This window comes from Actinia tenebrosa, unplaced genomic scaffold (assembly GCF_029948245.1).
Source record: "Actinia tenebrosa isolate PJP-AT-01 unplaced genomic scaffold, QUT_ActTen_1.0 PGA_scaffold0__85_contigs__length_37466705, whole genome shotgun sequence".
Classification (NCBI taxonomy): Eukaryota; Metazoa; Cnidaria; class Anthozoa; order Actiniaria; family Actiniidae; genus Actinia; species Actinia tenebrosa.
The window spans coordinates 2,912,257-2,927,497 of NW_028292569.1; the positions used below are offsets into that span (position 1 = coordinate 2,912,257).

Consider the following 15,241-nt stretch of genomic DNA (forward strand, 5'->3'; position numbering starts at 1 on the left):
CACGTGTTGTGATATATAGTACTTTGCGGTACAAAAATATACAGTCTGTCTGTGCCCCTGTTTATATAGTCGTCATGGAGCGAAGCTAGAAACTTCAAAATATAATTTTATCCTCTAAAATTATTGTCCTTTCTCTGCATAATTTTTTTTCATAATGTAAGAGTGGTGAAATTTTTGAGTTTAGATTGATTCGGGGTAATTTTGACGAGGAGTTAAGCGAGGAAAAATAACGAAAAGCGAAGAGAAGCGAAGGTCCCCTTGTTTGCCGCCATCATGAGTGAACGATTGAAATACATCATAGATGAGTTGAATAAAGAACCGTTCAAGAAGAACTACAACCTCATAAGGTGAGTTGATAGTAAATAACTGTATAACAGATATTTTAGAAGTATTTTTAGCAGTTAGAGGTGGTACATTAGGCTTTTTGGTTAATGTTATATTGTAGTGTAAGCTGGTGTTGTTGCTATGACAATGGAGGGGAACTTATATTTTTTGACAAATAAGATATTTCTTACACTGTAATAAAAGTCTTTGCATTAATTTATTCATTGAATTTTTCTTGTTATGAAAACTATGTAGAAGTTGAAGCAATTTTCTAAACAGTTGAGATTATTTTTTAGGGGGAGGTTCAATATAATAATTTCATGAAGTACCATAGAAAATATTTGCAAAAGAAAGTAATTATTTTTCTCTCTCTGTAAATCTATGACCATTTTAATCTTACATTTTGATCTCTTTTTAACATTTTGAACTCCCTTTTTAACTTAAAAGTCTCTCTCTCTATTTTTGATGGAGTCAAAGGCCTGGGCTGCCTGTGGTTTAAAATTCCACAGGCACCCAAATCCCTCGTTAGTCGCAACAACATTTTACGATATTTCTCATTTTTTACCATATCCTTTGCTTTTCAGTTTTGATTCTCTTCGGCCGTTGCAACTTCTTCAAGTACTTAATGATGTTTTTGCTGAAATCAACCCAGTGGTACGTGGGTGGTGTGACATTTCATTATTTTTCAACAGTTTTCCTTGATTTTTTTCTTCAATATCTTATGATGCTGTTAAATGTTTTTAGAACAAAATTGACATACGAGAGGAAGATCCAGAAGCAATGGCTATAAGAATGTTTAACTTCTTGAGAGTTTTAAAATTCAAGCCAAAGACTGAAGCTGGAAGTTTGTAAGTCTGTGATACTTATGTAGGCCCTCTTAATGAATTCCACATTGCTCTATTTTCTGTGCTTGACATTAAATTGATTTTTTTCAATACATTAAACACCCAATATCAATATCATAGAATAAATTTGACGTCAAAAGTGGAACATAAGGCATTATGGGATCTATTAAATGGGTCCATAGAGTACCTCACGTGACGTCAGTCCTTGTACTAGATTAATGTAATGAAGATCTTTTTGTCATGGTGGGCTTATTATCACTGCAATACAGGGCTTAAAATAATGGGTGGGCAATGGACGATCGCTGGTCAAAACTGGCAGTAATGCAGCCAAACACATCTTAGGCCAGTCCTGTTGACCATATAGTTCATTGAGTGGTCAAATGTTCATCTGTCCATTATGACCAGTCATCACATTATGTCTGGCCATTGAGAAGCTATTGTTTTTCTCTGTGTGAAGCACCACCCATTAGTACATATTGCTTTCAGTTGAGCTGTTTAATTAGAAATATATTCATCGCAGTATATGTTTATGTTTTATGTCACTGTGATAGTCCGAATAAAATCGCAGCCTTCTGATTTGCTGAATAGTGTTCTCCTTTATTTCTCATTATTCCACTTCCACTTTCTCATACCTCCACTTCCACTTTCTTAGTCATATTCATATTTATTCCTTTTTTTGCTGAAGGGCTCCTTTCCGACAAGGACTGGTAGCAGGCGAAAAACAAGTTATATACCCAATCTTGCAATGGCTGTTTGAACATCTCCCAGACCTACAGAAAAGGGCATACCTAGCCAGGTTTCTTGTTCGTATGGAAATACCTGGAGACCTGCTGACAGATCAAGAACTCTATGAGGTCAATGAATCTGTAAGTATTGCTGTAGTGTGATTGTGCTTTCTATGAGGGATAGATAAATCAATCCCAATTGCTCTATTATGTGAATTGGCTTGTTTAATTCCTTAGCCATGATTTCTTCTCTGCAATAGTCCCCTTCGCAGTTCCCTGCACCATCTTAAAAGGTAGCCGTGCCTTTGCATTGAAGCGAGACAAACGGTAAGCTTGCAATGATAGACCTTTTTTTAAACACCTTGGACAATTATTCACAGGTCCCTATCATATAGCAAGCTCATCGTTCGTCTCGCTTCGATGCAAAGGCATGGCTACCTTTCAAGATGGTGCAGGGAACTGTGAAGGGGACTATTCTGGTATTCCCCACTCCATAAAAGTGATATTAGTTAGCTGGTTAGTTGACAGTGGGTTTATAGATTATTAAACGTAGTGGTACTATATGGCCGACTTGATCAGCTGTGTTTAAGTCAAGAAAGTAGTATGAGATCAAACTTAACTTAAAGATTATAATTATAATTATTATAATATGACTTGTATCTGTTTTGTATATGTCAAACCTTTTGATTGTTAGTTTTGTTCTTTACTTCAAAGTATGGGCAGATGATTGAAGAGTTCAAAGAATGTCACAAGGAAGCTGAACAACTGCGCTCTTCTGGGATGTCAACATCAGAGATCAAAAAGGTAACATAATTATATATGGCTACCCGGTTATTATGAACAGCCTTATACAGCTGGTCCCTATCAAACACCCATGCATATATTTGCTATTAAAGTAACCCGCTTAAATGGAGACACAGCTAATATGGCTGGCCACTTTGGCTTGTCCCTTTGGTGTTGCTATTAACCAGGGTTTCATAGTGTAATAAATTAGTAAGGCATGAGTATACATGTAGTGGTGTTAGGAGAGTTGATGCTGCAGGGGAGCTACAGTTTTCAAGCCACTTGTAATAATGGAAACATTAGCATTGTATTATGGTAGCAATTATATTATTGAAGAAATAGCAAATTGTGTGCACATGAATATACTACAGTCATAAAGCATGCAGGGAACAGAACACATGTTGGGAAAAGCACAATGTAAAATGCAAATTGCTATAACTATAACTAATTATGTGCATTATGTGTGCTTTCATAAAGCAGTCTCCCAACTATTAAGAACACGAGATTTGTAACATTTATTTTATATAACTTCTTACAAGACACCAAGGAAAGCTTTACATTTTTTACAGGACATAACACACATGGAAGAAGAACATGGGCAGTTGGAAAAACGTATTGGCAGAATGCAAAAGAAGGTAAAAATGATAACTTTCAATTTTGAATTTCCTGGTGATATATTAACCTGTATAATAATGCAGAATGTATTGCTTTTGACATCACTTAGGTTGAATCAGTGACAAAGCATGAGCAAATGTTGATTGCTGCAAGGAACCTCAGAGTGGAAAGGGAACAAGAACAGGCATTGGCGCAGCAGAAACTGGAACAGAAAAACCAGGTGAGTTGTGGTGTGTCTCCCAAACATTAAGAGTCAACCCCCCTCCCCTCTGTAAGACTTATTTTGAACCAATCCTCTAAAAAGCTATAAAAAATCCTTACAAGTCCTAACAAGCTACATGTAAAGTCTGATTCTACTGTACTGCAAATTTGTTGTGCCCTTACTTTGATGAGCCCAAAAGTCCTTCAGGGTATCGATGTAATTTGAAGGGGAACGTGAACCAAGTACTAAATTAACGTAAAATATCATTCTAGCTCCTACATGCAGACCAGAGGTACCAAAGAATGTCACACCAGCTGAAAGATGTTCGAGCCCAGGGAATGGGTACAACAGGAGTAGGTATGCATAATATTAAATCTCGTGCTTTACAATATTTTAATATGTTCAATCTCAAGTTGCAGCCAATATTGTTCCTTGATGTCACTCAAGCAAATTTGGGAAAGTTCTATTTATCTCTAAGTTTTGTTTTTGTATTTTAGATTTAATCAGGAGACTAGATGAAGAAAACAAGGTTAACATGTATCTATGCCAAGATAAATTACCAAAGGTAGGACAATTAAAAAGACTTTCACTCATAAACATCGCACTTACACATTCTTTGTTACAATCTCATATTCATGTAATGCATGTTAACCTTTAGGAGATTGAAGCAAAACAGAAATATGCTAGGGATTTACAGAAGGTGGCTAATGAACCAGCCATGGGACAGTCAGACTTGGATGAACTGAACAAAAAGGTATTTGACTATGACTACTAGACCAATAATGTATTATTTTTTAGATATCTATTTTGTCCCCCTTTTTTGGGGGGGGGCGGAGGGATAAGGTAAGATTCTGACTTTTACATGTGGCACTAGGAAGCCCACTAAACAAAGTACTAGAAAGTATGTAACCTGCTCAGAGCATATTACTCCCTGGACCTTATAGGAGTCCCCCTCCAAATCAGGGGAGGAGGGGGGGTGGTATGATGGATAATTCATTGCTGAAACAATAATTCTGTGTTTTCTAGATGTGGCATTACTTTTCACTAACAGCAGCATGTTTTCTCTAGATCAAAACCATATCCACGGAAATTAACTCCTTGATTGAGAAATGCATGGTGAGGAATGATCCAATTGATGATAAGCTGTCACTTTTCCGACAACAGGTAAGAAGTTTAAAATATATAACTAAATGCTTAGCTTGGGGGCCATGTAAATTTTATTTCATGAATGCCATGTATTTCTTACACCCCTCTGTTTGAGTTGTAATAACTACTAAATACTGTTACTAATCTTTATGATTTCATTGATTGAAGGCTTCAATTATTTCACGCAAGAAAGAAGCTGCAGCAGAAAGACTCAAAGAGGCAATGGATGAGGTATGTTTGGCATGCAGGACTTTTAAATCAATGAATAATCATAAATCATTGATGATTGACGTCGGATTGATGATAGCTGATGGGGGATCGATGAGGACCACTTTATTGTGGCTGTAAATTTTTAATGGCAAGTGCTTTTGTTTCTTCTGGTAGTATCTCCCTAGCCATGACAATTTTGGCTTTACCAAAATGTTTTGTTTATTTGTCATTGTTGTTGTTGTTTTTCACGGTGTTCAACTCAAAACAGATTATAATTCCCAATACAATTAAAATGGGAAAATCCTATCCCCAAGCAAATAAGGTCTGTCAATTTGAAATCACAAGCTTGATATTTGAATTACTAATTCATTAAATAATACAAATTAGACTGCAGGTCTGGAAAATGAGCTACAGAAGAAGAAGGACCTACTGAAGGATAGTGAGGGTGCTGAGGTTTTAAAGGGAGATGAGGTGAGTTACAATTTCCCATTTGCTTTCCCATAATTTCAGTTGTTTGCATTTACATTCAATTTATTTTTGGATGTATTTTATAATCTACTTTAAAACGCTTTTATTTTTCAGTTCAAGAGGTATGTTAACAAATTGAGAGGCAAAAGTACAGTGTACAAGAAAAAAAGACAAGAGGTAAGGTACTTTCTGTAAAGGGTATCTTGGCACTGATCTTAATGTTACCATGGTGATTCGACACAGTGTCATCTTTATTTGGATCAGTGGTTATAAAATACCCTCCACTTCTTTCAGCTTGCAGAGCTCCGGGCAGAGTATGGTGTTCTTTCCAGATCTAAAGAGATCCTTAACTCAAAGTATGAAAACCTTTCAGCACATTTGGTGAGTAAATTAATGCTTTATATCAGGATCATACTATATGATCTCAGTTTATAACCTTGGGATTATAATCATTCAAAAGTGGCAGGGTGTTTTGATGGGCTCATATATAACTGGGCGAGGGGGGCCTTTATAACTGGAAGGAAAAAGATTCATTCTCAGTCTTTTATGTGTCATCAATAGTATAAACATTAGCAGACTAGTGGGCTTATAATGAAGGCTCATAACTGGGATTTCACATTACATAACCAATTTTTCATAGTTTTCTTTTCTTGCATTCTTGCATAATTGATTTTGACTTCTTTTGTCTCAATATACTAGTCTAACTTAGAAAGTAAGCAAGGTGTGTCTGGATATCACGACACACAAGAAGAACTGGAAAAAGTATCAACTGTGAAGAGTGATCTTGATGAGCAGAAGGGAAAGACTCTTGAGGACATTTCAGAATTGGTAAGTCACAGGATTTTATTTGCATTTATTGGAATTCACGATAGAGAGTTATGGAATTTATCAGACAGTTTACATTTTGGTAATAAAACAGAAAGAAAGATAAAAATAGAGAGGAAAGAGGAAGTGAAAGGGAAAGAGAAAAGGAAACAAAAAGAAAAATTATTAATGGAAGGGAAAAAGGGAAAACAAAGGGTAGTGGAAAGGAGAAGGGAAAGGGAAAGAGGGGAGGAAATGGGAATGGGAAAATTAACTGAAAGAGAAAGTGAAGGTCAAAAGAGTGTACATGCAGCTCAAGAAAAGATGTACATAGCATTTTGTCTTTTTGTTTTTCATGTTGTCTTCAATTAATTCTGCAGGTTGTTACCATGAATGCTACCATTGCTGAAAAAAAGAATGCATTGGCACCTATTATCAAGGAACTCCGCCCCATGAGGCAAAAATGTCAAGTATGCTAGACCACCTTGGAGCCACCAGGACCTGGTTGTAGGAAGAGTGGATAGTGCTATCTGTCAGATAAAACTTATCCAGTAGTAGTTGATAAATTTATCGGATAACAGCATCAACTTATCTACTGGATAAGGATTTATCCTTGGATCTAGCACTATCCATCCTTCCTATGACCAGGCCCAGATGTCTAATAATTATGAATATAATCATTACACTATTGGGAGATGCATCTACACAGGGCTGTAACCAGAGGGGAGCACAGGGTGCACGTGCACCACCCCCCATAAAAGCTTAAGGTCCGCTCATCTATCTCCTTTTTTTTTTTGGTTCTGCAAATCATTGGCTGTGCACCTCCCTGCAAGATCCCTAGCTACGCCACTGAGTTGGTACTAAAAACCGATCAATGGTCCGATTTTATTCGATGTGCACCCTCCCTGTAAAAGTTCTGGTTACGGCCCTGCTACATAATGCTGATAGTGTTTTTTTTGGTGATACTCTTGACAGGAAATTACTGAAGATTATGAAGAGAAGAAAGCACAATATGAAAACCTTGCAATAGGGTTGGACAGCAACCTCTCCAAACTAGAACAAGTAAGATTGATTTTTTTTTGAGGTTGATTGTTTGACCTATTGTATCAGGGCTGCTGTGGTGCAGCCGGTTGGTTAACTGGTTTGACTTGCTTATCCTACAGGAAGTAAGAGGACTTCGTGAAGAAATCTCAAATGAAGAGAGTCGCTATCACTATCTGAACTGTATGATGAAGGTACTGTATTATTCTGCTCACTCTTTATGTCCTAAGATGTTGACAAAAATGCTGTGGTCAATCAATGAAAAATAAATGAATTACTAAATGAGTGAATTAAAGTAAATGAAAGAATAAGTAAATGAGTGAATAAAAGTAAATAAAAGAATTCAATTAATAACTAATTGAATGAATGAATGAATGAATGAAAGAGTGAATTAATAAATGAATTAGTCAGTCAATCAATTAATGTGTTTGGTCGTAGGTACTTGAGATCCAACAAAAACGTATTGAGGATGAAATGAAAGCCTACACAGCACAGGATCCTGCAGAAAGAAAGAAGGCTTGGAGGTAGGTACTCATAGTGGGTTTCCACTCCGACAATAGCGCTAGTTGCTGTAATGCAAGCTATTGTTATTACTTTGACAACCAGAAATCGATTCACTAATAAAACAAAGCAATTTAGTAAGAACTATTAATGATAATGGTTGGCGAATTAGCATCACAATGCTGTTTGTAAACAAAAGCTAGCTTTATTGTACTAAACAGTCACTCAATGTCTGTATTTACAGGGAACAGTACACAAGGAAAATACAAGAACAAGAAAACCTTGGAAAGGTCAGTGGAAAAAATACCTTCGCTTGTTTCTTCCAGATCAGAAGTCTAATTCCGCATTTCATTTTCTTTTTTTTTTTTGTTGTCGACTTTTTAATTCTACTTAAAAATTTCATTTTTAGAGTCTTCGTGAAAAACAGAAAGCAGTGCGTGAGAGTCAAGGCCCAAACATGAAACAGATGAAGATGTGGACAGTATGTTTCTTTTTAGTGTAAACAGTTATTTTACAATGCTTTAAAGGGGCACTATAAAAATTGAAATTGACTTGAAACTTGTTTATTTATATGGCCCCAGTAGAAGCCAAGCAACATACTTTTTTCTCAGTAAAAAAGAGGTTGATAAAATGTAATAAATGGGATATAACTGTCAGTTGCATTTCCAGAGTGCCTTTTTATGCACTGAATTCCAATTGGAGTTTTTTTTTTATTTTATTTTTTAACAACTTTATTGGCCTTCAAAATTCAACAATAGCATGAAGTTCACCAGTATTCCTTTCATGGACCTCACTTATGGAGAGCCACAGTTTTGTCAGTGAAAACTGTAACAGTTGCACCCTCCTTAAATAAAATGATGTATTGATTGACTTGTTTTGTTTGTTTGTTCAAAGGACCTGACCAAACTACTAGAATGTAAAAGAAATTGTCTCATCAAGAAACAGGGTGGAGAGTCACAAGCAGATGAACCTGCAGAGAGAGGAGTTGTGGGAGAGGATGTACTAGTCCTATAGTGTTACTAGACTGCCACTGCATGCCTAACTTAACTGTATATAATGGTACAAACGATAATGTATGACTTATTGAGTTATAACCCTTACCATATTTATTTGAAATTGGAAATGCTTGTTATATGGAAATACTTGTGCAGCCACCTTAGTGGAGTTGCTCCTTGAGGAATTTACCTCCCGCAATACTTCCAAGTTGCTTATCCCCTGAATTAGAATAGTTTTCCCCAAATGAAAACATATCTCTAGGGTCCCTGATCCAATTTCTGCATTTTTTTCTTTTAACAACTACTTCCGCCGACACCTACCACCTCCTACCACTGACACCTTTTAGTATGGTGTGAGGGTTTCGGTGTGAGTTAACTGATATTTTTTGAGGAGACAATAACAACAGTTCATTTCTAAAATATAGCTTTAATTTTACAATGTACATGTTTTTGTTTCTGAATAGGTATTACATAATAACACATGATTATAATATACTTTGTCAGTTGTGGTTTATCATACACCAACAGAAAATGGACTAATGCTAATGAAAAACTTGTCAGGAATGTTATCAGTGAGCATTCGTTCTCAATATAATTTGTGGATACAGCATGACCTGGTTTGTACAAGAAAATATTTTTCTACAGCAACCCCATCTTGTCATGTTTGCCAACTTTGGCTTTCAAATGTGTGTAACAGTAGAAACTAAAGATTTAAAGATCGGAGGAAAACATAACAGTTTTCCCAGCATTAGTACAGTGCAAATAAAAGAACCTTGAGTGGCGATGGTCTGTTTACAACTATTTCAACAGAGGTTGGTGAAAGTTTTGTTGCACATTGCATACCAATCCATAAATGTAATGTGAATTAATGATGTAAATAATGTCGAACAAATGCATATACAAAGATTGGGAAAATTCCAAAAGTTCACATTACTGTAGCCTGCGTGCCTCCGAACATTTACTCGTAAACTTTACGACAGAAAATTCCAGACACAGCGCAGGCTAACATTATCGTGACCTTTCGCTGATTTTATTCTTATCGCCTATAGTGGCATTTGGGGCTTGGTATACAACATGCAACAGAACCTTCACCAACCTTTTCTGAAATAGCTGTATACTGGGTATCTTCATGTGCAAGGATGGTTATTGCATGGGATTTAAAGAACGGTAGGACATGTTTCCAATGGTCATCGTTCCTGGACAAATACAGTCTCATGAGGGTATAAACCAGCCTCCTTCAATGTTACTGTGAAGTCCAGGTATGATAACTTTTTTCTGGGAAAATTCGTAAGCATTTCAAACTTTTCATTTGGGTAACCCTCTGACTGGACGAACTGTACCAGAGCCTGAAGGAAAACGAAAAGAAATGAGGATAAATCTGTAGTGTCTGGCTTAGGTGTCAGGTCCAATTCCTGGACTTGGCATCACATGATAGCCATGAAGCGACAATTTTACTGCCATAATAATTCGCTGACAAGAACTTTTTTTAAATATATGTAGGCAAAAGTAAAAGTTTTGAAAGTTTTTGACAAGTGTCATATTCAGAAAAGCCATATTATTTTACCATAAACTTAGTAAACGTATTTGCCGTTATCAGTTCATGTTCGTGAAACTAACCCCACACTCTTTTTATTTCAAACTTTGTTTTCTCTGTAAAATTATTTTACTTGATTTGATTTATTTATCCTTGTGAATACGAAAAAATGCACTAGTTAATGAGGAAATTATAAGCATGTTTGTCACATGTAGTATGGTGTACTTACTTAGGCACTACACGATTGGGAGTGTACTACATGTGACTTGCACACATGAAATGTTAACATTCCCGTGAGCTGTATTATATTTAACTGTGCCCTGACATAGATCAGTCCAGAGGTTGTTTCAGGGTTTTATCTGTGAGTTAGCCATGCCCTGACTTAGATCAGCCCAGAGGTTGTTTCAGGGTTCAATCTGTGAGCTAGCCATGCCCTGACTTAGATCAGCCAAGAGGATGTTTCAGGGTTTATAATATTACTCACCAGAAGTGGTGCTTCTGCACTGAGGGAGACTTGTTTTCTTCCCCCATTTGGAAAGCGTAGCATTATTTTACACATTTCATCTTTAAGACAAAAATAAGCAATTAACACCATTTAGAAACATACATTTGATTCTATTCAGTTAAAGAGCATTATTAGCTGATCAGAGTATGATATAAGCCTAAAATTAAAGCCGACAATTTTAGGGTGTTGGACAAAAGCATACCATTATCCAACCAGCATCCAACACATTACTAACACTCTACTATAACCAACCAGCATCCAACACAGTACCAACATTCTACTATAGAGTGAAGTCATTAAACCTGTGAAATAGATATTTGATTAATATACTTTAATAGACCTTAATTCCATTGTTTTCTTTTGTGTCTATTTGACTATTAAACGTTGACTAGTATTTTTTACTTCACGGGTTAAATGCCTTCACTCTAGCTCCTTGACTGTTACCATGATGGTCTACCTTCATGTTTTAACACCAACTTATGCCATATTTTAAAACGAAACCTTGCAACATCCCCCTGTCAGTCTAAAGACACCTTACCAACAACAACTTTAGGATCACATTTTTTACTACCACTGAGTCAGATTTTACTTTTAACTTAACTTATAACATTATAAGTCTATTGTAATAGAACTTTTTAACTTGTTATGCAAATTGCCCATTTCCAAACACATGACTTTCCCTTGAGAACTGTTCTCTTTTGACAAACATGTATAAACATTTACATATGAAAGAATCAACTCCCTTCCCAAGAGTGGCATAACATGGTCTGAAATGTGCACAAGAAACGACAAAGGGCCATATCACAGAAATTTTGCATCAAGATAGGACAATACCTACCAGTTTCCTTTTTCCACTTATTATAGCATTCCATGTTATAACTAGACGATATGGTAGAGCTAACAGTAGATGATGATGTCGAAGATACTCCTGTGCTGGCTTCCTCTGCCTCATTTGTATTTCCAGTGTCTGACTTACATGTAACAACTCCCCCCAAGCTTGAAGAAGTGTGACTATTTTTCTCATTTTCTACATTGTCTTTTGAAGCATTACTAGATGAAATGCTAGCTGTACTGTCCTTTGGATTTTTATTATTCATTAAAGTGTTAATTGTAGTTTTTCCTTTTGATATTTTTTGAGGTTTCCATGTTTCTTCATCATCTTCTGAATCAGAAAATCTAAGATCATCATCGTCATCATCATCACCATCATTGCCATCACCATCACGACTGCCATTATCATTAACAGTTGAGGTTGAGTAGCGAAGAGAAGCGGCTATGGCTGCTTCAAGTTGGGAATCTTCAGATGCATCAACAATTGACTCCTAAAATGATAAATAAAATGACGAAACGAAAGGACTTTAATGACAGTAAAACAGTTACATTTGACAGCAGAAAAAATAACGTCTATACACCTATAATTAAGTTTTAATACTAACCCTTTTCTTTCGTTTAGCTGGAGGAGTTTCTTCTTTTAGACCAGAGTGGTTGAAAATGAATTCTGTTGCTGTAGATGAAAATCCCATATCATAAAAATCAAATAAAATATAAGGCTTGAAATGATTGAATAAATATTGTTCCGTACCATTTTCACAAAATGCTGAAGCATCCATAAATCCCCAGTTCATGAGCTTCTCACCTGGATGAAAAAGACCAAAAGCTTACAAGTTATGTCAAAGAACAAGGAAACAATCCCAATCTAGAAATAATTTCTGAGGTAATTATTATCATTTGGTTTACAAGACCTACCTGTTCTAGGGTCCACTACTGCTAGATAAGGAAAGCTTGATACATGGTAAAACTGAATAAAACGTTCTCCTTCATCAGTATCTTTGTAAACCTAAAACATACAGAAGTGTATGAGGAAATATATAATTGTATTAGCAGGGGAAATACTGTTCAGTAAATTATAGTGGTTTTCTATATACTTTTTACCAACAAAAAAAATACTGTTAGGGAAGGTACATTTTTATTGCGGGGGGGGGGGGGGGGGGGGGGGGGGGGGCTTGGGATTCAGAGGGGAGGGTCATCCATAAAAATTTTTAACAATCTTTAAAAACATTTTTTTAGGAGGTCAAACCTTTTTATATATTTATATTCTTTTGTTACCTGCCAAAGGACAAAGTGTTCTCTGATCATCTTTCGAACTTGTTCATTACTCCATACATCTCTGTTCAGCTGCTGACATCGAAATTCTTTGACGTCTTGTACATTAACTAATAACCATTTAGACTGCTGTTGTCCACTTGTTTTAGCCTGAAGATAGTTCAAGAAAAAAGTGAAAAAATGGAAACTGAAATGAAAATGAATGGGAGAAAGAATGCCTTACGAGGATAACAGGGGGCTTTGATTTGAAAATATAGCAGACTAGTAAACAGCAATCAGAAAAATGGGAAATGAAAAGAAAGGGATAGCAAAAAGAATGGCTTGATAGGAAAAGAACAAGTAACCATAGCATTATAATTCATAATATTAAAGTTGATTATAGCCTTCAAAGTATTTACAGTTTCAAAAGTTCCCTTGTGAAGTAAGTCTATGGGAGGTCTGAATAAATCTTCTAGCGTTTTTCTCTTTGAAGCACCTGCTTCTCCAGCAGCCTCTAATTCTTGTTGTCCTACGAGAAAATTCCCACAGTCAACCAATTTCATTTAAAATACTTTGCTTAGCGAGTAAATGCAAAGGCAATCAAGGGTGGCACAGCGGTAGTTGACCGATATCTCACCTCTGGGGTCTCAGGTTTGAATCCTAAACTCTTGGCATCATATGTGAGTATGTTTGTTAGGTCTCTGTTTTTCCTCTCTCCACAAAACTTAATAAGCTAAAGACCAATTTGAACTGTAAGTTAGCCGTGCCCTGACTTTGGCCAGCCTAGAGGTTGGTTCATTATATGAAATTTGAGTGCCATGGTCTAAATAAAGATCCCAGTTTCTGGCAAATGATATAGCACAGGCTACCCAGATTTTAACATAGTTCATAGAAAACCTGCTAATCAGGATAATCGGCCTAATCAAGATTGACTTACTTGCTTCTGCCTGGAAGTCTCTGAAGGCATCAAACACAGATCTTGATGTTCTTTTCCGATTACTAAATGCTATAGTGGAAATGAATAAACCAATCAGCTGGACATAAGAACAGCTGGTATAAACTGGTGATCAGCAGTATAATATCTATTAAGATCTAAACAAAATCTATATTAAAATCTGCGGGTAAGAATCTAAAATTATAAATATAAGAAAGGGCAAAATTAAGTATAATATATACATATATACACTGAGACACGAAAACCCAGCACCCACAAAAACTCCGCACCCACAAAACATATAAATATATACAGTATCCATTGTATATAGGCAACATTGGTTAATCTCTAAAATCTAAATCTATTTCATATTTGAAAGTGGCGCACATCAACAAACAAGTGCATGCAATCCTATATTCACCTGTAGGTGATTATCGATTTTCTATAATCACCTGGGCAATGATACTAAATAAGCTTTATATTAACTTGTGAATGAGATAAATATTATGACTTACAAGAGTAAGGTTCTTCCACCAAGATGCCTCTCGTCTGTGGAATTGGGGCACGCACATTATCTTCCATGCTGCTAATTTAAAAAAATTAATAGACATTAATTAATGCATTTTATATAACATGCAATACATCATAAATATTAATGAACTAAGTGATGTAGAAATTACTGTGGGGGTGGTAGTTGGTTATGTTGTTTCATTTCATAGATGATCACAGTGTGTCTATGATGAAATCAATGAATGCCTTTCTCGTAATCTACCATTTTTTTATATTCATGAATTTCACAATATAATGAAATGAAATGTACGTAAACAGAGATTGAATCTCTTATAGAACATTAGGAAATATAACAAAAAGATAAAAAAATAAATTATGATTTAAATCGCGAATAAAAAGCCCGACAGTAACATCTGATGGAGGATCAAAAACACTTACTTCGGGTGCAGGTCGGATCTTGAACTAGAAGCACTGCTTTCAATGGCTCCATCTTGGACTAGAGATGACGAGGCTTGATTCTCCGTAGTACATGAGTCAAAATGCATCTCAATGGCCATTTCAAGATTGCCATTAGTCGCATCTAATAATGACTTTGCTCTATCCCTATTAACGCCGGTGACGTTAATAAATTCTGCAATCAAAGTTGACCACTTCTCCGCCATTTTGAACACAAACTAGATGAGGGAAAACCGCGGGAAAAAGACAGCTGGGAGCCTGGGTCTAGCTAGCCCCAGGGAATTTCAAAAATGCATATATATTTATACTGTATAGCTATACTGTATATATATATATCAATTTTGCTTGAAAATTCCTTGAAGATTTCTACACTACTCGCTACCGAAGAGAGTCTTTACTTGAAATTTTAAAAAGCTGCTACAATACGAATATTTCATTTATGGTATATAAATATAAAAAAATAGCTTGTTAAATGTGAACATTTCAAATCTAAAAAAAATAGTTATCAAGGACGGAAAATTCCCCACTTTTTCCCTAAGAGGTTTTTAATTCTTGATTTAA

General features: G+C 35.9%; 2 protein-coding genes across 3 annotated transcripts; one reads left to right on the forward strand and one right to left on the reverse strand.

The window, feature by feature from the left end:
• The first annotated feature begins 48 nt into the window (after positions 1 to 48).
• On the forward strand, positions 49 to 9,154 carry LOC116286380 (intraflagellar transport protein 81 homolog). The gene is made up of 23 exons (XM_031692889.2): positions 49 to 347; positions 909 to 978; positions 1,069 to 1,172; positions 1,855 to 2,035; positions 2,609 to 2,698; positions 3,247 to 3,312; positions 3,402 to 3,512; positions 3,767 to 3,851; positions 3,992 to 4,059; positions 4,153 to 4,248; positions 4,563 to 4,658; positions 4,809 to 4,871; positions 5,238 to 5,321; positions 5,433 to 5,495; positions 5,613 to 5,699; positions 6,018 to 6,146; positions 6,503 to 6,592; positions 7,098 to 7,184; positions 7,286 to 7,357; positions 7,602 to 7,687; positions 7,909 to 7,954; positions 8,074 to 8,145; positions 8,559 to 9,154. The coding sequence occupies exons 1-23, from the start codon at positions 274 to 276 to the stop codon at positions 8,676 to 8,678; spliced, it is 2,040 nt and encodes a 679-aa protein (XP_031548749.2). The 5' UTR covers positions 49 to 273; the 3' UTR covers positions 8,679 to 9,154.
• LOC116286381 (UBX domain-containing protein 7) lies at positions 9,067 to 14,903 on the reverse strand. Of its 2 annotated transcripts, none has more exons than XM_031692891.2 (11): positions 14,663 to 14,903; positions 14,230 to 14,297; positions 13,718 to 13,786; positions 13,200 to 13,309; positions 12,805 to 12,951; positions 12,445 to 12,535; positions 12,281 to 12,334; positions 12,135 to 12,202; positions 11,537 to 12,020; positions 10,678 to 10,757; positions 9,067 to 10,005 (listed from the first exon to the last, which is right to left on the reverse strand). In XM_031692891.2, the coding sequence occupies exons 1-11, from the start codon at positions 14,884 to 14,886 to the stop codon at positions 9,847 to 9,849; spliced, it is 1,554 nt and encodes a 517-aa protein (XP_031548751.2). In that variant the 5' UTR covers positions 14,887 to 14,903; the 3' UTR covers positions 9,067 to 9,846. The 2 variants fall into 2 exon arrangements, with proteins under 2 accessions (XP_031548751.2, XP_031548750.2); XM_031692890.2 differs by having other exon boundaries at positions 14,230 to 14,300.
• Between the last annotated feature and the right edge of the window lie 338 nt (positions 14,904 to 15,241).